This window comes from Patella vulgata, chromosome 5 (genome assembly GCF_932274485.2).
Source record: "Patella vulgata chromosome 5, xgPatVulg1.2, whole genome shotgun sequence".
NCBI classification, from domain to species: Eukaryota; Metazoa; Mollusca; class Gastropoda; family Patellidae; genus Patella; species Patella vulgata.
In genome coordinates, this window is record NC_065883.2 from 62860350 (window position 1) to 62885868 (window position 25519).

At 32.0% G+C, this 25519-nt stretch overlaps 2 protein-coding genes across 3 annotated transcripts in view; one reads left to right on the top strand and one right to left on the bottom strand.

The window, feature by feature from the left end:
• Positions 1-572: 572 nt before the first annotated feature.
• On the bottom strand, positions 573-7042 carry LOC126821377 (keratin, type I cytoskeletal 9). Its single transcript, XM_050549787.1, has 8 exons — positions 6893-7042; positions 5507-5551; positions 4447-4562; positions 3918-4081; positions 3694-3721; positions 2798-2909; positions 1858-2064; positions 573-1033 (listed from the first exon to the last, which is right to left on the bottom strand). Exons 1-8 carry the CDS (start codon positions 6927-6929, stop codon positions 573-575), a joined length of 1170 nt encoding a protein of 389 aa, XP_050405744.1. The 5' UTR covers positions 6930-7042.
• A 667-nt stretch (positions 7043-7709) lies between these two features.
• Positions 7710-25519, top strand: part of LOC126820950 (neutral alpha-glucosidase AB) — a 32035-nt gene continuing 14225 nt past the window's right edge. Inside the window, exons 1-12 of one of the 2 annotated variants that reach the window (XM_050549166.2) lie at positions 7710-7749; positions 12488-12598; positions 13390-13632; positions 14336-14503; positions 20177-20288; positions 21043-21133; positions 22626-22722; positions 23179-23280; positions 23773-23851; positions 24182-24355; positions 24563-24624; positions 24746-24823. In XM_050549166.2, the coding sequence (XP_050405123.1) occupies positions 7721-7749; positions 12488-12598; positions 13390-13632; positions 14336-14503; positions 20177-20288; positions 21043-21133; positions 22626-22722; positions 23179-23280; positions 23773-23851; positions 24182-24355; positions 24563-24624; positions 24746-24823 (1346 nt within the window). In that variant the 5' untranslated portion in view covers positions 7710-7720. The remainder of the gene's footprint in view (positions 7750-12487; positions 12599-13389; positions 13633-14335; positions 14504-20176; positions 20289-21042; positions 21134-22625; positions 22723-23178; positions 23281-23772; positions 23852-24181; positions 24356-24562; positions 24625-24745; positions 24824-25519) is intronic. The other variant, XM_050549167.2, reaches the window with a different exon arrangement.

Sequence of the window (25519 nt, forward strand, 5' to 3'; positions counted from 1 at the left end):
CACATTATTTGATACTGATTGAATAAAATAAAAGTACCGAGTTTGTCACGATCATCTAGTATCTCTTTTCCATTGCCACTTTGTTGTTAAACAGACATTTTAGCGCCTCCTATAATATTACATACAGAGTATTACACCCCCTGTAAATAGGTGATAAAATCAGCGATGGTTTTTTGTTCCATGTGCTTTTTTTGATAAAATAAAATTAATTCATCGATTTTCTTCACAAAATGCATCACAATGGTAGACAGTAGTATCGAAGGTTGGTACAAAATGACAAGTTTACAGAAGTTATGTCCGAGACTTGAGTAAAGAATTTTCGTTCGGCGCAAGATTCAGCGACGGTCAAATTTACCGATGCAAGTATTGATGTTCGCTTCCAATGCATCCAAGCGTAATATTTAATTTATTTCAGCACAAAAAGCACCAAGATTTTATTAAGAGGCCACTCCCATTAAGCGGTCAGTCGTGAAAATTCCCTTGGGTGGCTGCTTAATGCAGATTCTACTGTATTTAAATATATGTGAGTGTGTGGAATGGTATGTACTTTAAAAAAGATTTTGATTGAATCCTTAATCACCACAGTCTCCGCCAACAAAATCTCCTCCGTCGAAACCCCCACCATCATCGTAGCCGCCATCATCGTAGCCACCATCATCATATCCACCATCGTATCCACCATCATATCCTCCATTATCTCCCCCATAGTCATAACCACCATCTCCATACCCCCCACTGTCTCCATATCCCCCACCATCTCCATATCCCCCACCATCCCCATACCCTCCTCCATCCCCATATCCACCCCCATCACCATAATTATTTTCTACATTTGATTCATTATATTCATTGTTTTCAATGTTTGTATTTTCCGTATTACTATAGTTATTAACAGTGACGTTATCCCCATGATCATGGTATCCCCCTCCCCAGCCACCATATCCTCCACCCCATCCACCATAGCCGTATCCCCCATATCCCCAGCCCATTGGACGACCCATCCCATATCCTAAGGCACCTCCAACCAGCAGTCCTGAAAATTATAAAAAGTTGGTTCTTTTAATTGAAATAAAATGAAATGGCGTTTACTATCCTACACTTCTGCACCAACTGGGCTAATGAAGAAGGACATAAGCCATGCAGGAAATTTTTCTGACAAAAAAGTAACTTCTTTGCCAACACTGGGGTCAAACACCAGACCTCCAAGTTAGCGGTCCAGAACCTTATTCACCGAACCTTCCCATTTGATTCTAAACCAAATGGATAAATAATAAATAAAAATTAATAAAGAAACAATTAATCATAGGCAAACCCATCCTCTGTATCCCCAGTGGTATTGTTCTGTTCTACTGCACTAGCCCTTGGGTCCTTTCGCAGGGTTTTCGGGAATTCAAATTATCTGTCGAATCATGTAGATTGATTCTATGAACCAGTTTACATACCAGTCTTAGCATCCTTGTTTACGTTCACTACAATACAGCAACTTGTACGCTCAAGTATGAGAAGGTTTGCATGAAATTTAATATCAAGTAACATGCACCACAAAACAATGCCTTAAATATTTTGAAAAAGTTTGCAATAACGATTTGGTGATCTTAGTTTCAATAAAATGCGAGATACTTCCCTTTCGCCCACTGGCTTTCTATTTATGGAATTTTTTGATTGCTCGATAAAAATAGCGCAATTATTAAGGACTGAAAATTTGACTATGTGTTCCTCGTGAATGGACCCAGAGGTTAGTGAAGTAGGAACGAAACAATATCACTGGGCAAACGATGTCATCAAAGAAATATCGGTGGTCGCAACGTCTTTCTTTCAACCTACATTGATCAGACCAGTGTACTAAAATAATATTACCTGTTGTGAAGCCATCGCCTGAAGATCGCCTGCTTCTCCTATCACCCTGAACTACTACAGTAGTACCTGGTGCTCCTTGTTGTCTTTGTGGTTGACCTTGATATCTGACCTGTTGTTGTTGTGGATACTGTCCTTGTTGTTGTTGTGGATACTGTCCTTGTTGTGGAGGTGGATACTGTCCTTGTTGTGGAGGGTATTGAGGCTGGCCTATATTGCAATATTAAAACAAATCATTTCTAAATTAAACTTTCTAGCCCTAATAGAACACATTTTTTTTGTGGGAAACAATCACTGGTTTATTCTATTCTAGCACTACCTGTAAGCTCTTTTAAATCAACATTGATATCATCCAGGCAGCTAGAAAAATATGTGCCATGCTGAATACTGTATGCACCAACAGAAAGAAAATAATTTGGTGAAAACTGACCGAAGATAGTGTAGACAAGCAAACATGAATTTACAATTCAAAAAGCTGAAAGTTATGACACATGTATGTCCGCAAAGCATGACTGGATAAAACCTTGAGAATATCAGTAAAATCTTCTTAGGAATGTCTGTTGTAAAATCTTCTTGGGTTTGGGGGGTGGGGTGGATGGCCTAATGGTTAGCATGTGCACGCTGTCTCATAAGGCCTGTCATTGAGTCAACTGGCGTGGTTTTGATTCCCCAGTTGTACGTGACAAGGAGTAGGGTCGTCTGTCCAACCTTGTGGGTTTTCTCTAGGTCCTCCGGTTTCCTCCCACTGCTAAAACCCCTAACGAAAGCGAATTATTGAAATAAAATTAAACCAGGTGTTAGTCCCGAAATGATCTAGTCTGTGTCAAGTGGACGTTAAACCCCAGTTCTCTCTCTTTCTTGGGTTAGGATAACATAAATTTAGTACTATAATCAAAAATCAAAATCTTATAATTATTTGATTCAAATTAGTTTTTAATTTTACCGTGTGTAACTGCTGGATTAAAACCTGGTGGTGGAGGTCCACCCTGTGGAGGTCCTGGATAAGCTGGTGGTGCACCTGGTCCTTGTTGAGGAGGACGGGGTGGTGGTGGAAGCTACAAGAGAAATATAATTTGGTTAATATCTTTCATATAACTTTTTGACAATAGAATCTCAAAGATTGGTACGTCTAATGCATGATGCAGGATATACTTCCCTTTTGACAATGCTAGTAAACATTTTTTGCATACAATTGTTTTCCACTCAGTGAAATCCCTGGTTCTGGCTGAGAAAGTTTCCAGGGATTTTTTAGCGTCGTTTCACACTGGCAAGGACAGTGTCTGGTTGTTTGGATGGGACGAAGAAGTGAGGTCCTGTGTACACATTGGTGTGCAACGTAAAAAAACCTTTACAATTGGAATTTGAAATAAGAGTAGGGCCATAGTGCCCCTGTCTTGGGAATTTGCCTCATAGCACACTGTATGGCATATGTATGTCTATAGCCCAGTGGTTGCAAAACAGTATTCATTATTAGGTTTCAATCTATTGGACACAGAGTGCAGCACTAACAGCCCAGCAAAAACACAATTCAAAAAGTCAAAGTATACCAAGACCATTCACAACAATATATAAACTAAATGTTTCAAGTGGAAAATTAACCCCAAAGTCAAGAAGAAAACGCGATGAGTTTACTGACAACATTAGAGATAATAAGCATATCCTACCTCATGCATGACATCTAACATTATGGCTAGAGTTTACATATGATTTGGTAATTTTGATGTGAGATATTTGATCAAATTTATACTTGGAGATATGATTGATTTTTCTTTTATATGATTATATGAACAGAATATAAAATTATCTTATTTTATCTTCAAAAGGTATGTTGCTACTTACAGTACTAGTGATAGCTTGCATCCATGAACTGAAAACATACAGGATAGAAAGCAGTGGATAAAAAAAATCATCAGTTAACAAACGTGGGCCTGCTTCATAACATGAAATTGGACCCTGATAAGTCAAAATATGATCTCGATTAGGGTCAAAAATGTTTCAAAGCATAGAACTAAATTATTAGAATAGCTTTTGTGAAAGTCTTTAACAAAATAATCATGACTTACTTTAGTTCACCTTCATCGGCACAAAGAAGCCAGACAACTTCTGCTTTTTTATTTGGCTCCTTTGGAAAGGCAATCAGGTTAGTTATTCGACCACCATTAGGCAATTCTGGCCTATTCGGCACATTCTGACTAAATCGACCAACTGCTAGGAACTTACATACATTCTGAAAACATAAAGGATATAGAAATGTCATTTTAAAAGAAGAAAAAAAGAAGTTGACATTGGTACAGATTTTTCACATTTTTAAAATGTACACAAATATATTATTTAACATTGACCAGGTAATTAAAGATGCATTATGTAAGATTTAGATAAAGAGCTGTCCATTCTTGCTATAATAGTTTTAAAAAAATGATGAAACATTGAAAATAAACATATTGAAAATTGCAGTCAAACCGCATTATTCTGAGCTAAGTTATGAATGTTTAATAATAAACAGGCTCGATTATCTATTTTTCAAGGATGTACATGTATCTAAAGTTTTACAAAGTTAATCTATTTTGAAGAAATGGATCTAAAGTAACGCACCTTTAAATTGACACCACCCTTTGGTTCAAAGCTAGCTCGATTTTCAAACCATGCTAAAGTACTATCCTGATATAAAACTATATGTTCTTGTTTCCAACCAGATGAAAAAAATCCATCTAAAAAAATTAAATAAACAGGTTTATACAACAGTAAATTAAAACTAAATGAATCTTATCAGTCTCCAATAACAAATATTTAAAATATTTATTCAATGCAATCCATTAATATTTTTTTAAAACATATATAATAAATAGATACTTAAAGGACCCAAAGAAAATATTTATTTAATGCAATTCACTAATATTTAAAAACAAATATAATAAATAGATACTTATAGGACCCAAAGAAAATATTGAAAGATTCACAATTTCTCAAAATTAATCCCAAAATTGATCATTTGAAATCAACTGAATATTCAAACAGCATACAAATAATGGCATAGACTATATGAATCGTAAACTCATTAATTCAAAATATTAACTAGATAGTATTCAAAAGGAGAGAGAGAGAGTTTAATGTCCAATCGACACAAACTTGGTCATTTCGGGACTAACATATGGTTCAATTTTATTTCAATAATTTGCTTGCGCGTCGGGGTCTTTTAGTAGTGGGAGGAAACCGGAGAAAACCCACGAGGTTGGACAGGTGATTCTACTCCTTGTCACCTACAACTGGGGAATCGAAACTATGCCAGTTGACTCAATGACAGCCCTTATGATGCAATGCACACGTGCTAATCATTCAGCCATCCAAAATAACCAACACTCCACCCCACCCCGATAGGGAGAAAGGCTTTATGCCAGATATAAATAGCCTTCATAGTGTATAATATTTTACTTTACTATTCTGCATGTTAAAAACAAAATAATCAAGAAATTAAAAATCTTTTATTTTTTTTCATATTCGAATTAATCTTAAATGAATGTAGTAATAAATAAAGTCTTCATGTTGAATTGAAATTAACATTCTTTCGATCTCTGACCATGGTCAAAAAGAATGTCCTCTTCAACAGTTCTGTCACTTGCAAATATTTTTTGTTAAAGATTAAAAGCAAACTTACTGTTGTATCTTTTTAAAAACCCAGTTTTTATTCGTTGTACATTATCTGAAAAGATATTTTTTTATCAGATTTCTTCTCAAGAACCTACATAGCCATCTTGAGTCTTGAGAACTCAAACACATTATTTTGATTATTGTTTGGATAATAATCAGACATCATTGACAAGCTTAGAAATTTGACACCTGACCCCATGTTCACAAAGCATTCTCAGACTTAAGTTGAGAATTTACTCAAACTTGTTTGCCTTATTTTAACTAAAATGTAGCCCTTTATAATAATTTTGTTGTTTTAATGTATCAGATATATCAATAAGAAACTATGTGCAAACTATTTCTCATAAACAGTGATTGAAAGTTGAGCAAATTCTCAACTTAAGTCTGAGAATGCTTTGTGAACTCGGGACCTGCTGTCACTGTAGATGGTATTTACAAATTCAGGCTAAGTGGCATTTAGTATTTACAAATTCAGGCTAAGTGGCATTTAGTGATTAGGAAACACATTAGTGGAACACAATTATTATGGGGAAATAATCTCTGGTTTTATTATAAGTACAACATTTTGACAAATATCCTCTTAGCACCATCAAGCACAATGTTGAACGCTGAGCTTATATAATAAAACCAGTGATTGTTTCCCATAAAAATGATTATTATTAATATTATTATTATGCATTTATATACCGACACTTCCACAGTAATGTGCTCCAGTGTGCTTTACAATATAGATATAAAAGCAAATATGAAAATAGAAAAATATAAATACAAAAGGATAAACAGGTAAGGTACAACATACAATAGCAAAGGCACATACTGTACATTTAAAATTCTTAAAACATCACCATATAGACAAGTGTGTAGAATATAAAAAAATATTAAAATAAAAGTAAGATAATTAATAAAACACAAGAAAGACAAAAAATAAAAGATAATTATCACAGCTATAATTAATATTATATTATAAAAATTGTGTTCTGTTAATATTCATTTCAGTTTTATTTATTTCCACAAGGATATATTCACTTTAAATAAATATATGATATGTCACTCTCTCATAGACTAACAATTTAATCAATCACACAATTAAATGATCGATTGTGTATTACACATGTATATCAAAATATATGACAAGTCTTGTTTACAATACACGGAAAATCATACCTATTAATTTATTTATAACCAGTTGGCAATATAATCAAGTTATAAATTTCTTTGTGAATTAATCATCACAGGTTATCTGACTGGAACAATAATTGCATGGTTAATCAAAAATGGAATACATCATCGGGTAGATAAGATCTATATTTATCTTCTTAATTTTAATTGTACCCAATATTGCTTTTAATTTATAATTTATGGACATACAGAATTAATGAAGTATTATACTCACTGGATATATGGACAGATTCTGAACCAGCACACGACATAATTCGGCAATTAAACAATGTAATATGTGAATTTAATTAGTTCATTCATTACTGCTTGTATTTACTGACAGTAACTTCACGACGGACGTAAACAAACTATCAAATTGTGTAAGTATTTTTTATATATGTCAATATTCAATTCTCGGATCGCAGGATTCTAGAATAAAACGAAATAAGTAACTTAAATTTTGTTACATATAACTATTCAGTGTAATTTTTGTGAAAAATGTTAAACATATATCAACTACATGTAAAGAAATACTATGGTTCCTAATATGGTGAAATTAAAATATAAACAAACACAGTTCTTTTAAAACACATTCGTTTATTTCTACAGTATCAAATAACGTCTCGATCTACCAGACCGTTTTATAAAAAATAGAGCACCTGTTGCTGTATTCTCGCTATTGCGGATTTTATTGTTGCAAAATCATTTATTGTTATGCCATTTATAAAAAAATGCGTTTAATTCAAATATCAACTTATTATTCCGTCTGAAATTATTCTGATGGTTAGCATTTCCTTTTACAAAAAAGTCTCCAAACGTTGTTACGAATCGACTTCCCGTGGTGATATTAAAGGCCGAAATGACTCCCACAAAAGATATGAATGCAAATTTTCTCAATTTTCTCTCGAAATTGTAAATAAATGTAGGGTTTACTTTAATTCAACAGCATATTAAATAATTTCTCACAAATTAACATTATATTCTGCATAACTCGAATTATTTTCTTTTATAAAATTTTAGTGAATACGAAACTAAAACCCGGCTGTTAATCACTGATAGAAAAATGGCGATGTCCATTCAATGTGCATTGATGTAAGTTTTTTTCTTTGGAAAGACAGTCGATATTCTGCTTATTTAAAGCATTAGTAATGAATGCAAAGAGCTAAGCCCTATTCAATCTCAGATATGATTTTATTAGCTACGTGGTATTTTCATATCACCATGTATATTTGAAACCTTGGTCTTATCAAGTCTAAATTACTAAAGTAAAAAAGTAAATACAACGACATTGCCGGCGTGGTAAACGCTGGTTGGTCGAGACAAAAATTGCATTTACGTTCATTAAGTATTACCTGTACACATCATACAGTAACTGGTAACTTAATACATTTATTTTGTCTTTACAATAGGTACTTGCATTTTTTTTTTTAACGTTAATCAGTAGTAATTATAATTGCACTAGGCGTAATACAGACATTGCCTGAGTGAGTAGAGCAACCTGGTTTTTGTTGTTGTTGTAGACAGTACCTTCAGTTTCAGTTCACAATTTAGATCTAGTTTATAAACTAGGTGATGCAAAAAATATTAAATAATTTTGTTTTTCCAAATTGATTTTAATTTAAATTGTATGAGTATTGGATATATTACCGAAATTGTGTTTAAAAAAAGTAACAAAAAAATGTGCTCAGAATTATTTTCATTGAATTCATATGTGTGACGTCATTGATTAATTTCCCTCATAGTACGCTGTAAGGCGTATGCCCATCGTCATTAGCCCAATCGGAGCAGAACAGTAGTACGTTAAACCCCATTCCATTTCATTTCAATTCATAAAAAAGATAAAAAGCATTTAAAACTGTAAGGCCAATGACTAACAACATTTCTAGCATATAATAGTGATCTGCTATCATTTCTACTTCCTGTGCTCCACATCTTATTGGCATTAATGTCTTGCACCACTGACAAGTGGAAACTACGCTGTAAAGTCCAGATTAACTTTCTCGGCCAACACCAGGGTCGAACCCACGACCTCCAGACTAGGGAGCCAGCGTCTTACTGATTTAGCCACTGTGGCTCCTTTAAAACTATACAGTGAGTGACCAACAATACATTTAGCATTATGTTGATCTGCCAATGTAATTAATTACATTACCATTACCATTACTTTTTAATCATTACAATTACTTTTTCATTTTTAGCAATGTAATTAATTACCATTACCCATTACATTGAAAGTAATTAGTTATCATTAGATCTACCCATTACTTTATGACTATATAAATAAAAAAACATTTTCATAGAAATTAAAAAGACAACATTATTTTTCTGCCATGAAGTACCTACAAAGTCAAACTCAAAATAATTCTTGATTCACTTAATAGATATTTGTTTATGAATTATTATTTCTAGCAATTATAACATCAAGGCAAATTTTATAGTGATGGGCAGTGGTGACAAAAACTGACATTTTCACTGTATGACTTGAAAAATGAATCAAAACTATAGTTAATGAACTGTATTTTCTTTTAAGTGATTTTTAAAAAAAATTTAATCAGTCCAAATAGTTTTTCTATAATATATTGTATTATAAATGGTAAATTATTCAGCATGACTCTAAAACAAAATATATATTAGTTTTAAGTAACCATAAAATGATGAGATACTTGAAGGTCATTGTTTGGTTTGTCACTTGTTACCTTGAGATTAAGATTAAAGTGCAGTAAGACTATTTATTGTCTTTTAATCTACCTGACTGATTGATTGAGTGATTGACTGAGTGATTGGCTGCAAATTAGTACTAATCTTTGATTATAATATACATCTTATCAGAAATCCACTTCTTAGGTTACATGTCTGAAAAAGGTTCCTACATAAAAAGTAATAAAAGAAAATGTTTAATGCCTTCTTATTTTTCTTATAATTTTTTAAAACTGATTTAAATCTTTTTTTTTTAGAATTATAATGAATTGGATTTGTGTCAGATACACTTAATTACTTCTTTGGTGCAATAAAATTTGAGGCTTGTCATATTGGAAATATTTATATATGTCATAAAATGTAATTGAAAAGTAATTGAAATGTAATTGACCATTACATGATTTTGGAATGTAATTAATTACATTTCCATTACTCATTACTTTTGAAATCTTCCATTACTCATTACATAGCCATTACTTAAAAAATGTAATGATTACATTCCATTACCCATTACCCATTACCATTACCCCAGCCCTGCTGTGATCATTTCTGCCTGCTGTGCTCTACATCTTATTGGAGTTATTGATTAAATGTTTAAATTTACATCAAAAGTCTCGTACATCAGCTTCAGTAAATGTAATGAATATTATAACAGAGCTACTCAATGATATTGAGCTGTTTTTTGCCACGGATAGTGAGACATTAATCCAGTTTTCGCTTCCTTCTGATGATATTGAATACTCGTACAAAGAGATAACCTAACAAGGTTTGATTTGTATAGGGAGTGACTGTTTTTTTTCCACGGATAGTGAGACATTAATCCTGTTTTCGTTTCCTTCTGATGATATTGAGCTGTTAGAACTTAGAGTAATAATACATACTTGTACAAAGAGATAATCTACCAATGGTTAATTTGAATGGGGAGTGACTCGGTTAATATAGTATGAGATATTATTGGAGCACATTTTATTGAACTGTATAACTTTATAGAAATATATATGTGGTGTAGAAAAAAGTAATTTCAAAATGTGAGCCCCCTCCCAGAAGGTTTTTCTGTTAGCTATTTCTGCACATTTGAGTAATGAAAAGATTTTGATATTTATCAAGATGAAATATCTTCTTTGATTGGCATTTAGTAATTGAACATATTAACACAAGGTACAATTTTTTGGATACACAATTACTGAGTTTGATACTAAGCGACGTTTCGACGAGGATACTCTCATCGTTTGCTTTTAGCATTATGTTGATCTGCCAATGTAATTAATTACATTACCATTACCATTACTTTTTAATCATTACAATTACTTTTTCATTTTTAGCAATGTAATTAATTACCATTACCCATTACATTGAAAGTAATTAGTTACCATTAGATCTACCCATTACTTTATGACTATATAAATAAAAAAACATTTTCATAGAAATTAAAAAGACAACATTATTTTTCTGCCATGAAGTACCTACAAAGTCAAACTCAAAATAATTCTTGATTCATTTAATAGATATTTGTTTATGAATTATTATTTCTAGCAATTATAACATCAAGGCAAATTTTATAGTGATGGGCAGTGGTGACAAAAACTGACATTTTCACTGTATGACTTGAAAAATGAATCAAAACTATAGTTAATGAACTGTATTTTCTTTTAAGTGATTTTTAAAAAAATTTAATCAGTCCAAATAGTTTTTCTATAATATATTGTATTATAAATGGTAAATTATTCAGCATGACTCTAAAACAAAATATATATTAGTTTTAAGTAACCATAAAATGATGAGATACTTGAAGGTCATTGTTTGGTTTGTCACTTGTTACCTTGAGATTAAGATTAAAGTGCAGTAAGACTATTTATTGTCTTTTAATCTACCTGACTGATTGATTGAGTGATTGACTGAGTGATTGGCTGCAAATTAGTACTAATCTTTGATTATAATATACATCTTATCAGAAATCCACTTCTTAGGTTACATGTCTGAAAAAGGTTCCTACATAAAAAGTAATAAAAGAAAATGTTTAATGCCTTCTTATTTTTCTTATAATTTTTTAAAACTGATTTAAATCTTTTTTTTTTAGAATTATAATGAATTGGATTTGTGTCAGATACACTTAATTACTTCTTTGGTGCAATAAAATTTGAGGCTTGTCATATTGGAAATATTTATATATGTCATAAAATGTAATTGAAAAGTAATTGAAATGTAATTGACCATTACATGATTTTGGAATGTAATTAATTACATTTCCATTACTCATTACTTTTGAAATCTTCCATTACTCATTACATAGCCATTTCTTAAAAAATGTAATGATTACATTCCATTACCATTACCCATTACCATTACCCCAGCCCTGCTGTGATCATTTCTGCCTGCTGTGCTCTACATCTTATTGGAGTTATTGATTATATGTTTAAATTTACATCAAAAGTCTCGTACATCAGCTTCAGTAAATGTAATGAATATTATAACAGAGCTACTCAATGATATTGAGCTGTTTTTTGCCACGGATAGTGAGACATTAATCCAGTTTTCGCTTCCTTCTGATGATATTGAATACTCGTACAAAGAGATAACCTAACAAGGTTTGATTTGTATAGGGAGTGACTGTTTTTTTTTCCACGGATAGTGAGACATTAATCCTGTTTTCGTTTCCTTCTGATGATATTGAGCTGTTAGAACTTAGAATGGGGACTGACTCGGTTAATATAGTATGAGATATTATTGGAGCACATTTTATTGAACTGTATAACTTTATAGAAATATATATGTGGTGTAGAAAAAAGTAATTTCAAAATGTGAGCCCCCTCCCAGAAGGTTTTTCTGTTAGCTATTTCTGCACATTTGAGTAATGAAAAGATTTTGATATTTATCAAGATGAAATATCTTCTTTGATTGGCATTTAGTAATTGAACATATTAACACAAGGTACAATTTTTTGGATACACAATTACTGAGTTTGATACTAAGCGACGTTTCGACGAGGATACTCTCATTGTTTGCTTGATAAAGATGAGAGTATCCTCGTCGAAACGTCGCTTAGTATCAAACTCAGTAATTGTGTATCCATAAAATTGTACCTTGTGTTAATGGTGAAATATATTCGACTAATTGACTTAATTATTATTTTCAGATCCCAGATAAAGATGCTACAACTGTTGTTTTGTCTAAGTTATTTTGTTATTTTATCAAGTGCTGTGAGTCGTGAAAATTTTAAAACATGTGAACAAAGTGGATTTTGCAAGTACGTATTATATCTATTTGTATTGATTGTGTTCTATGAATAATATTTGTCAAAGATGAGTAAGCTTATGTTCGGGTACACCTTCCGAGTTCATGTTCTCATAAATCTAAAATTTTCACTAGGCCAGCAAGCATCAAACTACTTTTGAAACTAGGAACATCATCTACGTTACATGTGGATTTCCAATAATAAAAATTTTGATATTTGTGTTTTAGAAATATAATTAAGGCGACTACGTTCAATCTATCAAGCTTCTCATTTGCTTAGATGTTAAAATCACTGACCTACAGAAAACAAATCTCAACTTTGTAAAAAGGAATTGACCCTCATTAGCTAATAGATAAACCCTTGAAGGATATACTGTATGTTAACTCACTAGGTCCTCAAAAATTAGTCAGAAGTACAAAGTGAAATGTTGTTAAACTCAAGAGTCATGGTAGAGATTTTATGTTTCTAAAAACAGATTTGTAGGAATAATGTTCCGGACTAATCAAGTCATATGAATAGAATGCACAATTAAAAATATTTTGAAAAATATGTATTCTGGTGTTCTTTCAATATGCAGGCATGCTTCAGTGAACATTTTCAGAAGTGAATTATTCAGAAGTGAATTTACACCTGAGTGAAACGACATTAGCATAAATCAATTTACATTTGAGTTGGACCGAAAAATTTAGCTTGATTAGTAATTACATACACATACATTTTATGATTGTATTGATTTACTGTATTTTTGTGATATTGGTCACTATGTCATATATGTTAATATTTTATTTTTGTGTTGTTTTCAGACGGAACAGGGCCATGCAGCCAGGCCAGTCACCATATATAGCCTTAATAGATTCATTACAAGTTCAAGCAAATAGTCTTAACATTCAATTATTAAATAAAAACAATAATGTTAGATTAAAATTAGAGGCATATGGTCTACAAGATAATATGTTTAGAGTAAAAATAAACGAACTGTCTCCTATAAAAGAAAGGTATGAAATACCTGTGGGTGACAGTTTGATAGAAGAGCCTAGGTTACACAAGTAAGTCATTTAATTACTGGTATACAGTTAAAGAATTATAAAATAGAGTTAATGGATTTATTTCAAATTTTGTGTATAGCATTGGGTCATGAGAGGACGAACCTTATCAATATTCAGCGATCCATGACATTCCCTTCTGAAGTAACTCCTTTTTTCTGAAAATCCTGTGATCATGATAGAAGTAAAAGCTAGAGTTTTGGGCAGATTTATTATTAATTCGATGTGAGGAGGATTCCTATTGATTTTCCCTGTTTTCTGTCCATCTATTACAAAATGTAAAAGTAGGCTATCTTGCATGTCAATAAGCTTCCAAATTTGAATTGGGATTTTGCAAACTCTGTTTCCCAGAGGAAGTCATCAATTAATCGTTATACCTTGCCTATTGACAAATGGAAAATATTTCTATGTGAATTTATTTCCACCTTTAGGTGTAAAAATGGACATTGATTTGCATTGCATATTGTGAATTGATTAACAGCTGCAGCACTACTGGTAATGAATTACATAGATGTTTGATAACCTATCTGATAGGTTTTGAAATTAATTTCCATAAATGCATGTACCGTTACATGTATATTATATTTAAGAGATACTATATATTCAAATAAATATAATTTGCTTTGTCAGACACATTAAATATAAGAATTATATTTGTTTTTGTGATGGATTTGTATAAATTTGCTTGCAAATGCTTTCATTTCAGTATAAACCTGTCTCAGAAAGATAAAGATAAAATAGTTTTCACTATGGATTCTAATAAAGTTGTAATATCTGTGGAACCATTTAGAATGGATATTTATTCCAATGATGATCCTGTTATTAGTATTAATGCTCAGGGTTTAATGAAGTTTGAACATTACAGAAAAAAAGAGTAAGTATTTCCAGGACTCTTTGTTCAGTCATAACTGCCAGTGACATTAAAATTGTCTGTCCGGAGTATTTACATGGCACTGTTATTTCAATGAATTTAACCTTAAAACATGACAAATACGGAACGTTTTTTTAAGTATAAAAAGACGTAATTATTGATTCATTAATTGAGACAATGTCAAATTCTTTGAAGATTATTTAACTAAACTTAGATAAATGTAATGGTCGAAAAAATTGCCTCACAGGCAAATGAATGCTCAGATAGATGACAATAATCAAAATGCTTGTAAATAGTTTTCCTTAGATAAATTAATTTAAACATGACAGTCACAATTTAACAATAATACCTTGTCATTAATCTTATTGGAATTCTATTACATCGTTTATGAAAATTTGTATAATTCCTATCTTCAGGCTATGATGTAATGTTCTAATAAATACTGTAAGCACCCTTTTATTTGGTCTAATATGGGATACGGGGGTTGGATGGCTGAATGGTTAGCACGCGCGCGCTGTCTCATAATGCCTGTCATTGAGTCAACTGGCGTGGTTTTGAATCCCCGGTTGTACATGACAAGGAGTAGATTCGCCCGTTCAACCCTGTGGGTTTTCTCTGGGTCCTCCAGTTTCCTCCCACTGCTAAAGACCCTTACGCGCAAGCGAATTATTGAAATAAAATTAAACCATATGTTAGTCCCGAAATGACCTAGTTTGTGTCAAGTGGGCGTTAAAGGTCTTTTTGAACATGATTTTGATTGAAACTCATTGGATGTCTTTTAGAGCTGTACCTCACTAGAAGAGACTGATAAAGATATTTCGTTTTGGAGAAAAAGCTGTGTTTTTTCAGCTTACAATCTAGAATCTAACAGTCATGTTTAACTACTAGACTACTGTTTACAAAGTTGTAAAATTACTGGTTAACATGTGCACGTTGCATCATAAGGTCTGTCATTGAGTCAAATAGTGTGGTTTCGATTCCCTGCTTGTACGTGACAAGGAGTTGGGTCACTCCGGGTCATCTGGTTTTCTCCCACTGCTAAAGACACCTACACGCAAGCAAATTATTGAAAACAAAATTAGAACCATATGTTAGTCCTTAAGTGACCTAGTTTGTGTCGAGTGGACGTTGAACCCCATTTCTCTCCGTGTAAAATTACCAGAAAGCATGTGGTTATAACTGGTCTAGGTTAAACACTAGTATTTAGTTTGCCAATTGTTCAGTTTTGGGTACATCATTTTAGAAACAGTGTGTATTGTAATAATTACACACATTGTTAGTTTCTAAATGAAGTAAATTTTAAATAGTAAAGGTGAGGAAACATTGCTGTTTCTTCAAAACTAAATAGAAAATGGTCTCCATTGTTAGTGCCTTTTGTAATATCAGTGGAATTGTGATAAACTATTGATACTAACAACATATTCTGTCAGACCAAAGACTTTAAAAAGTGTACCTCTTAAATTCTATTGCATTTTCAATTTCTTCGAATGCTGCACATTCTAAAATTTTCAGGGAGGATCTTGCCAGAGAGGAGGCAGATCGTCTCCGAAAGATTGAGACAGACATTTTATCTAAAGAAAGGTCAGATTATTTCAAGCGAACTCATGGATTTATGAGTATTAAAAAGAATTTACTGGAAGTATATGGGTTTTTGCATGCTACCAAAAATTCTTACTGTTGTAAAGAACAAATTTTTAAGCTTTTTTTTTTTTTTTAGATGAAAATACTCTCTGCTTTATTTGTCTATTGAATATGGATTTTTTTATACTGCCACATTTTAATGTGGTAATAATTTGTCAGTCTCTCTGCCTGTCTATCTTCACATTTCTACTTTGAACAATATAGGCTAAAATAATCCATATATCTTTTATAAATTGATATGAACTGTCTATCTCATTGAAATGAAGATCCATTTAATTTTCATTGATTTTCGATGATCACCTCCAAAGTTATGCATCTTTGTTACTGAATCCTATTTGCACTTTATAGGCTGCAATTATTAACCAATTTTATGAAATTTATATTGGTTGTTATCCATCATATTGAAAAGAAAAATCGTATTGATAATTTCCAGAGTTACTGACCACTGTTATAAAACCTTGTTAGCACCTTATTGGCTTCAATTGTGATCTCATCTATTAGAAATTTTTATGAGCTGTTTGGCTCATATCTGTTTGGGCCTGTTTCATTTTCTGGGAGTCTATGTTTATCATTTTGAAACAAGTCTGTGAGCGTGGGTTGCCGTAACCAAGATGCAGATTTTTAAGAAATAGGATAGTTTCAAGAATGATTTGATTTTTACAAAGTAAAAGGTAAAGTATCATGGTGTAAAAGCCTGAATGATTTCAAACCGTCTATTAAGGAGTGACCTGAAAGTACTTAAACATACATTATGCAAGAGCTAAATCTGCATATTGCAAGCCTTTATTTAGACTTCAGATGTTATAGAAATTATTAATTAGACCTTTATTTACACGACAAGCTCAAAATCAACAGTTTGGATTTAAACAGTTGTCCATTTAAAATTAAATCAATAAATGGCGGACCAAGCTAACGTTTACGTCACTACCGGAAACTGGTGATGAAAGGCCTGCCAAGCGAAGCTACCATAGCCATTGAGCATGTTACTTGATAATCGGGAATGTGTGGGTGGAGTTATCGTCTGTCAATCAAACGATTGCCAATTCTCATAGACACAATTGCCAATTCTCATAGACACAATTGCCAATTCTCATAGACACAATTGATGACTATTTCTAGTAATTTGACTGAAATTTCCAACATTTTCTTTTTTTATCATCTATTTTTAAATTATTATAGCAAGAATGGCCAACTCTTTATAAAACTCTTAACTAATGTATCTTTAATAGACACAACACATTCCTGAAATTTCTCCTATTCTTTTATATGGTCTGATTATATTAAATGAGAGGTAAGAAAGTCTATGAAGAAAAAAGGTGGTTTACCATTGCTCATGTATAATGCATATAAAGTCATGTTCTAATTATCACTTATCAGATGAAAACATATATCTCTATTGATCTTTACCGAGGTAATAAAAACAAACTCTATTGTCATTTATCTTGTTCAACAAAATGAATTTATTGATTAGTTTGTTCTGATGTGGGTAAACAAAACAACTTCTATTTTAATATTTTAAAATCAATACTTTGTCTGCTCGTAATGCTGCGATTGATGATGTATTCAAACGGGAATACTCTTTTGTAAAAAAAAAAATATAACACGACTTGTTTAAAATTATATTCAGTTATGATGGGTTTTTTCTGAATCTAGACAGGTCAATATTGGTATCAGAACAGTCCAACAACCAAATATACTATTAAACAAGAAAAATATCATTTCATAAAAAAAACGACATAGAGATATTGACAAAAGGTTTGGGGGGTGGGGGTGATTTGAAACGACTTTTCATCCTTTTATACGTGTCCTAAGCATGTAGGAGTTGAACTAATAACTTCAAAACCATACATGCGTTACATTCTTATGTTTTTTCATTGTCTAAATAAAATGGTTGAGGGAGCTATTTGATTATCAGCTTTTATAGACAGTACCAGTATTTAATAAATTATTGTGTTTTGTACGTATCCAAGGTTATAAAGCAACTGGTGGATGTGGTATAAATATATACATACATGTACATTGATGTTTCATTTCCATTGTTAACCTGTCTTTTAATTAAATATATCCGGCTTAGCTTTCCCACAGGACCTTTCATATCCCATCTGTTTTATACAAACGATCTTGTATATGTACCGTTGTATTTAAATGACATGGGGGGTTGGATGGCCAAATGGTTAGCACATGCGTGCTGTATCATAAGACCTGTCATTGAATCAACTGGCGTGGTTTCGAATCCCCGGTTATACATGACAAGGTGTAGGGTCGCTTGTCCAACCTCGTGGGTTTTTTCCGTGTCCTCCGGTTTCCTCCCACTGCTAAAGACCCCTACCCGCAAGCAAATTATTGAAATTAAATAAAACCATATGTTAGTCCCAAAATCACCTAGTTTGTGTCGAGTGGACGTTAAACCCATCTCTCTCTCTCTCTCTCTCTCTCTCTCTCTCTCTCTCTCTCTCTCTTTTAAATGACATCATAGATATGTATTTGAAATGAATAAACCTTTTTATTTGGGTAAAGAAAACACTTTGATATAATTAGATTTGTTTTTTTTTTGGGAAGCGGGGATCTTTCGACATTTATGATATTATTTCCACAAATAAAGCTAGTAATAAGTATAATGGACGAGAGTTTAAGCCCCAAAAATGTAACTAAAATTAGTAAAGAAAGCAACTTCTGAAACGAAAATATAATCATATAGAGAGTGTCCTGTCAATAATCGGGGGGTTGGATGGCCGAATGAGTAGCATATGCGGCACTGTATCGTGAGGTCTGTCATTGAGTCAACTGGCGGGGTTTTTCGATTCCCCGGTTGTACGTGACGGAGTAGGGTCGCCTGTCCAACCTCATGGGTTTTCACCAGGTCCTCCGGTTTCCTCCCACTGCTAAAGACCCCAACTCGCAAGCGAATTATTGAAATAAAATTGAACCATGTGCCAGCCGCAAAATGACCTAGTTCGTGTTGAGTGGCTGTTAAACCCCATTTCTCTCTCTCTCTCTGTCACTAATTGAAATATCAACTCAATCCAATACTTTATTGTAACCTAAATCAAAGAAGTTTTGATCCTGTGTAACAAATTTCATATCTTATGTGATTACATGTAATTTGTTGTTTTAATATGTTTGTATATCAATTAACATCAATCTGATTAAAACACAAATCCTATTTCGTTTCATATTTTTTAGTTCAAAATTTTGTTTTACTTGTCATTACTACATTATAATCTGGAAGAGTTGTTATATAACCCGCATTCAAGTTGATGTGAGGGATTAGCCTATGAAACTGTCTGTTGCAGAGAGTTCTTGGTGTGCCGTGCACTGAACTGGGGGTATCCCACTAAAAACAGCAACTCTGATTGGTTAATCAAATGTCTGATGCCATAGGGTCAAAAGTTGCTTGTATGACCCCTGGTGTGACCTACAACTGGTCAGATCTTCATGTAGTAGGGGCTATCGAAAATATAAAAAAATGAAACGAAATATAGATCTGTATTTTAATCAGATTGAAATAACATGAATTTTATATCTTTATCTTGTTTGTTTTGTGATGGCTTTGTAGTCTTTAAAGCTTGAATTGTGATGCTTGAATTGTATCTGTGTTTTTTTTCCCTTTATTTCATCAACCTTTTCTCCTCTAAAATTAGCAAGCTACATGTATACTAAATCAAAGGTACAGTTTCAGCCTGTCTTTAATTCAAAAATATTTTATTGAACATATCTGAAACACCGAATGTTAGCTTGATAACTAGAAATTACAAGGTAAAAAAAAAAGTTGCTTGGCTTAAATTTTTTATTGATCATATCTAAAACACCGAATTTTAGCTTAATAACTAGAAAATAGTTACAAGGTAAAAAAAAAAAAAGTTGCTTGGCTTAAATTTTTTGCGTTATTGGTTTCTATTCTTCATCAGAGGTGGATTTGTCTATTTTGAAAATTGAATGCTCTTTTGTCTCTCTTTCTGAAAAATAGATTTTTTTTATATTTGGCATTTTATAAAGACGAGCGTACACATGTGAGCGGTTTTGTTAAATTTATAGGAGTTGGTTGATCAACACTGGTTCATCAATATTTTCATGGTTTACAAACCATTTCAGAGAAGCACCGCCTGCTGAAAATGAAGAAGAAAAACCAGAAGGGGAAGAGAAAAAGGTGAAGTATATGAATCTTGGTTATGTAAAAGACAAAACATAGTCAACCATTTTTTTTTTAGTGATATGGAGCAATATGGCGATTAGATATTTTGATTTCATAAAATTTGCAGTATTTACATTAGTCTTCCTTGATACTGTGCCTTCTAAATACAATTTTAAAAGTTGTGGACTTAAAATCTGAATTTGCCCAAATTTTGGAAATCTTTTGATGTGAACCCCATATTGACATGTACACTGAAAAATATATATTTTTTAAAACAATACTTTGATTTGGGTATATTCTGATTAGGGATTGTGGAAAACAGCTTAGGGCTAGACCCATGTCAGTCAACCCTTATGGTCTTCTTAGTTAAATGAAAACTAAAAATTATTTAATTGTCTCACAATTTATTCTTTGTTTTGTTATTTATTTTAATTTCATAAGGATAGGTAAGTGATTTATCAACAAACAAAAACTGAATGAATGAAATGGGGTTTAATGTCCTACTTTTCTGCATCAACTGGGCTAATGAAGACTGTGTGAATAAGTAATAAGGTGTATAAATGAGCTATAAATAGAACTACTGCACTAGATGTAACATGTATAATGTCATGAACTGTAAACATTATGATTTTGAATATTCAGAAATACTGCCCTATATTTATTGTTAAAGTCATGTGAAGTACATATAATTGAACAAATATGTTCTAATTAGTTTCTTAAACATATTTGTTTCTTAAACATATTTGTTTGCTTATGTCCATGTAAATAGGAAGAAGAAAATGCTGTTGAAACTAAAACTGAGGAAGAACCAGATATGTGGGAAGAAACATTTAAAACTTTTACAGACAGCAAACCGCATGGTATATTTATATAAATATTATCCTCCCTAGAAACGCAAACAACTATGTGTTAGTCTCAAAATGACCAAAGTATTGCATTGAGGACATGTTCAACACCCATTCAATAAAACAGACAAAAATAAATTTTAAAATTACATGTTAGGTCTGGCAGGGATGGCACAGCTCTATTCTAATAGTATTTGGAAACGTTCTTGTATTGAAATGGAGCTGAACAGGTTTTTTATCGTTTGCTTCTACAAATAGTGATATCACAGACAACTGGAGCCATTTTAATAGTACCTTTTATTGTCCAGTCTTTATAAGAGACAAGAGATTGTTGATGAAGTCAGTATATACATGTATTGTCTGTTTTATTCAGCATGTTTTAAGAGATTAACATGGGAGCCAGCAACTTGTTTAAACTAGTACATGCTTGTATTTATTTGTTAATGTCACTCGGTTAACATAATGTTAGCATTAGATAAAACAAACAATACACTTCATTGTGTCTTGGTTGACATTTTATTGTTCACAATATTCATCTATTATCGATGACAAAAATAAAGTAGAATTTTTCTCTGATGGTCATCAGCAAGTCTCTTATATTGTTTTTCCTGTGGCAGAATAGATATGTTGATAACTGAACTTGAAAGTAAATTTAAATGCCATTGAGTTTGGTATTTCAATTTTTTGTTTAAAAAAAATTTGGTTATATTAGAAAATACTTAAACATACATTATGCAAGAGCTAAATCTGCCTATTGCAGGTCTTTCTTTAGGGCTGAAATGTTTACTAAATTATTAATTCAACATTAATTAACTTATCCAGACCTTAGTCAACTCTTGTTGCCATCGTTAGCCTGCGATATTTAGCGGATTGGAATACAATTTTTTTTAAAATAATTAAACGTTAAAATGGATAATCAAGACTTTTGTTTTTTTTTATCGTACCGACTTTAGTAATGATGATCGAGGCTAGCCTGAAATTCAAAAGCTATTATCTTGGTTCAGAGTGGAGCAATTTGACTGAAATTTTCAGCATATTCTGATTACATTATCAATTTTTTTAACTATTACAGCTAGAACTGACAATTTTTTATCTAAACTTTCATAATGTGCCTTTAAAATAGTTGTATTGTCATAGCATTATTTCTAACTATATATGGGTAAAACATTATAGCACTTATATCACACATTATTTTCTTTATGAATTGTATTACAAGGGTGGATTGAGGGGATCGTGCTCTTTAAAAAAATTGTAACTTTTTAATCTATTCGTATTTATAATAAAAGTATTTAACCTCCAAATTTCCAAAATATTTACTAAATATGGCAAATCAACAATTGGTGGCCCAGTTTTCAAATTGTTTTGGTGGGGAGAAGGGCATAATTCAAATTAAAATGTCACCTGGTCTTGCCTAGCACAAAACGGCTGTGACACATCTCATTTGAGTCACTTCTTATGAAAAAATACTGTATTCATGCTTAAATTGCATGTACACCCTCTTTTACAGGTCCATCGTCCGTGGGTATTGATGTATCTTTTCCTGGTTTTGAAGATGTTTATGGAATACCAGAACATGCTGATACTATGGCCCTTAAAACTACCAAGTACGTTGTGATTTATATCACAAATATACATATTAATTATTATTTTTTTTAACTAAGAAAGGGAGTAGTAGAGGCCCTGGACTCTCTACTAGAATGACCCTGGTTCTAAGTGGACCAAAAAGAACTTTGCAATTTTCAAGCTCCGTTCTCACTTGTCAGTGCTGGCGGCTATGAGGCTGCCAATTAAAATGTTACTTTATCATTTGGATAAAACAAAAAATCTAAGACACATGCAAGTACATATTGGTATTCAGTGACGAATTGGCTGAAAAACTGTTGTCTGGGCAAAATGGGTTTAACATACAGTACGATGGCCATTTGATTTAGGAGTGACATGTTATATATATTGCAATTTAATTACAGGAACATAAGTAAAAAATCTAATCAACATGATTGCAAGCTATATTTTGTTTTTATGTTTAGGTTTGTAATATAAGTTTCATGTTTTTATTACAGAACAACAGATCCATATAGATTATTTAATTTAGATGTTTTTGAGTATGAACTGTACAATCCTATGGCTTTATATGGTGCAGTGCCTTTAATGTATGCTCACAAGTAAGTCACAACAAGATGCTGAATGTTGCGATATTTTCAATTGATCATATCTTGGTGAATACTTAACGAAATTGAATGATTTTAGGGATACTATTCTTTTTAGATATGGGAGCCATAGTAGCTCAGTGGCTAAGGCGCTGGCTCACTAACCTGTGTATATGTTGCCAAGTATGTAAAAGAACATCTGACAGTTGAAATTCGATGAAGTGTCTGGGGTAAAATGCCCTTGCACCCACTGTATGACACACGCCCATCTTAATTTACTTGTTTGGTGTAGAAAAAAAGGATGTTAAACCCCATTTAATTTCCTTTTACAATATTGTAGTTTGAAAGGGATTCAAAATCTGTCCCAACGGTTTAATTAAAATTAAGTTTCTGTATTATTTAGGAAATTTCTATTTGAATCTTGAGAAGACAATATATGAATAAGAATATTTACAGGAGCTTTGATGCCATTGAACGTCTTAGACTATAATTTTGTTTTTATTTCAGTGAAATGAGAACTGTTGGTATTTTCTGGCATAATGCTGCTGAAACATGGATCGATATTAGTTCTAATACAGCTGATAAGGTACAGTCATTTATTAAGAAATGTCTATCTTTCTTTTAATTACTATCTTGATTTAAATGTGCTCACATTTTATGTTTGAGTGTATTAAATGTCACCTCTGTCATGTCAGCTCATCTGTCCACAAAAGCCACAGTTTAACAGCTGTAAATGAACAGTGGTGTTTTTCTTCTTATGACCATTACAGTAGTAGAATATATTGGTTGTTTTAAAAATCTGTTGTGAACTTGACTATGCAATATGAATTGTTTAATGAACAACAAATTTTTTTTTCATTTTTAAATAATAGTGCTTGCTTATTATCTTTTAATATGAATTGTGTTTGTATTTTAGTCGGTTTTCTCCCATATTGCTGACTTTGTTAAAGGAAATAATGAAATACCCCAGACAGATACACACTGGTTCTCCGAGAGTGGTGTTATAGATATTTTTATATTATTAGGACCGACACCATCTAATGTATTTAAACAATATGCTAGATTAACAGGAACCACGCCATTACCTCCTGTAAGTATACACATAGAAAATATGGAAATTGAAGGTTTCATATCCTAATATTTCAAGTGATCTCAGATATTCTGGTGGCAGTAATGAAATTACTTGGACCTGGATATTATTAAACCTTTATGTACCAGACTTATAAATTTCAAATGACATCATCCGCCAAAGCCTTAATTTTTAATACATTATTTACATTATTTCAATGTTTTTCAGTTATATTCAATAGCATATCATCAGTGTAGATGGAATTATAATGATCAGGATGATGTGAAATCGTAAGTAGGCTTTAATGATATCAGTAAAATTTCTTTCTTTTGTTTGTATTGTTGACCTGTAAGTTAGAATAATATTAATTTAGTGTATTCTTTAAAACATTATTGATCTTTTTTTTTTCAGGGTTGATGCTAATTTTGATAAATATGATATACCATATGATGTTATATGGTTAGATATTGAACATACAGATGGTAAAAAGTAAGTACTATCAGAAATTGTTTTGGTTGTGATAAAGATTTTTATGTGTATGTTTATGAACTAAAGACCAACTATAAAACAAGTCTTCTATAAAAGGTCTGTAAATTAAAGAGAGAATTACCTTAAATAAAGACACAACTAGTAAATGAAGAACGTCAATGATTATAAAATGGAAACGTTGGTATAATAACATCAGATGTTACATGTAGTAATTTGATGACCCGCGGTGTACCTCTTTATAGTTTATACTTTCAATAGCCTTTTGTTTTCTTACTGCGATTGAAATTAAAGGAAGGAATATTAAAATGGGCTCTGTTCGACTGTCCCCATTTTGTTACTGGAAAATATCACAGGAACCACTCACAATAACTTTTACTTAGCTTTGTAAGTGCAAGTTTTTGTCTTTTGTGGATTAGCAATTTTCTTAGTTGAAGTTGAATACTGTTAGTAGATTTTGAAACATCATTTGGTATTAACATTTTATAATTTCATTCTAATTGTCTAATCAGATCATACTATTTTCTACTCATCACTGGCTATCCCCAAATGATAGAATTAGCAAAATCCAGATGCAAAAAACATAATTTCTTTAGAAGAGATCAAATTTGTTGATTTAAAAAAATATATTATTTTACATGGGCTCACGAAAAAATCTCCTCATACCGAGGAAATGATCAAATTTGTTAATTTAAAAGA

Excerpts from the sequence above, each read along its gene's own strand:
- LOC126821377 (XM_050549787.1), bottom strand. The coding sequence starts at position 6,929 with ATGTCGTGTGCTGGTTCAGAATCTGTCCATATATCCA. Across the intron at positions 4,082-4,446 it reads AGGGTGGTGTCAATTTAAAG|AATGTATGTAAGTTCCTAGC; the intron begins GTGCGTTACTTT and ends TTATGTTTTCAG. Across the intron at positions 3,722-3,917 it reads GCCGATGAAGGTGAACTAAA|TTCATGGATGCAAGCTATCA; the intron begins GTAAGTCATGAT and ends GTATGTTTTCAG.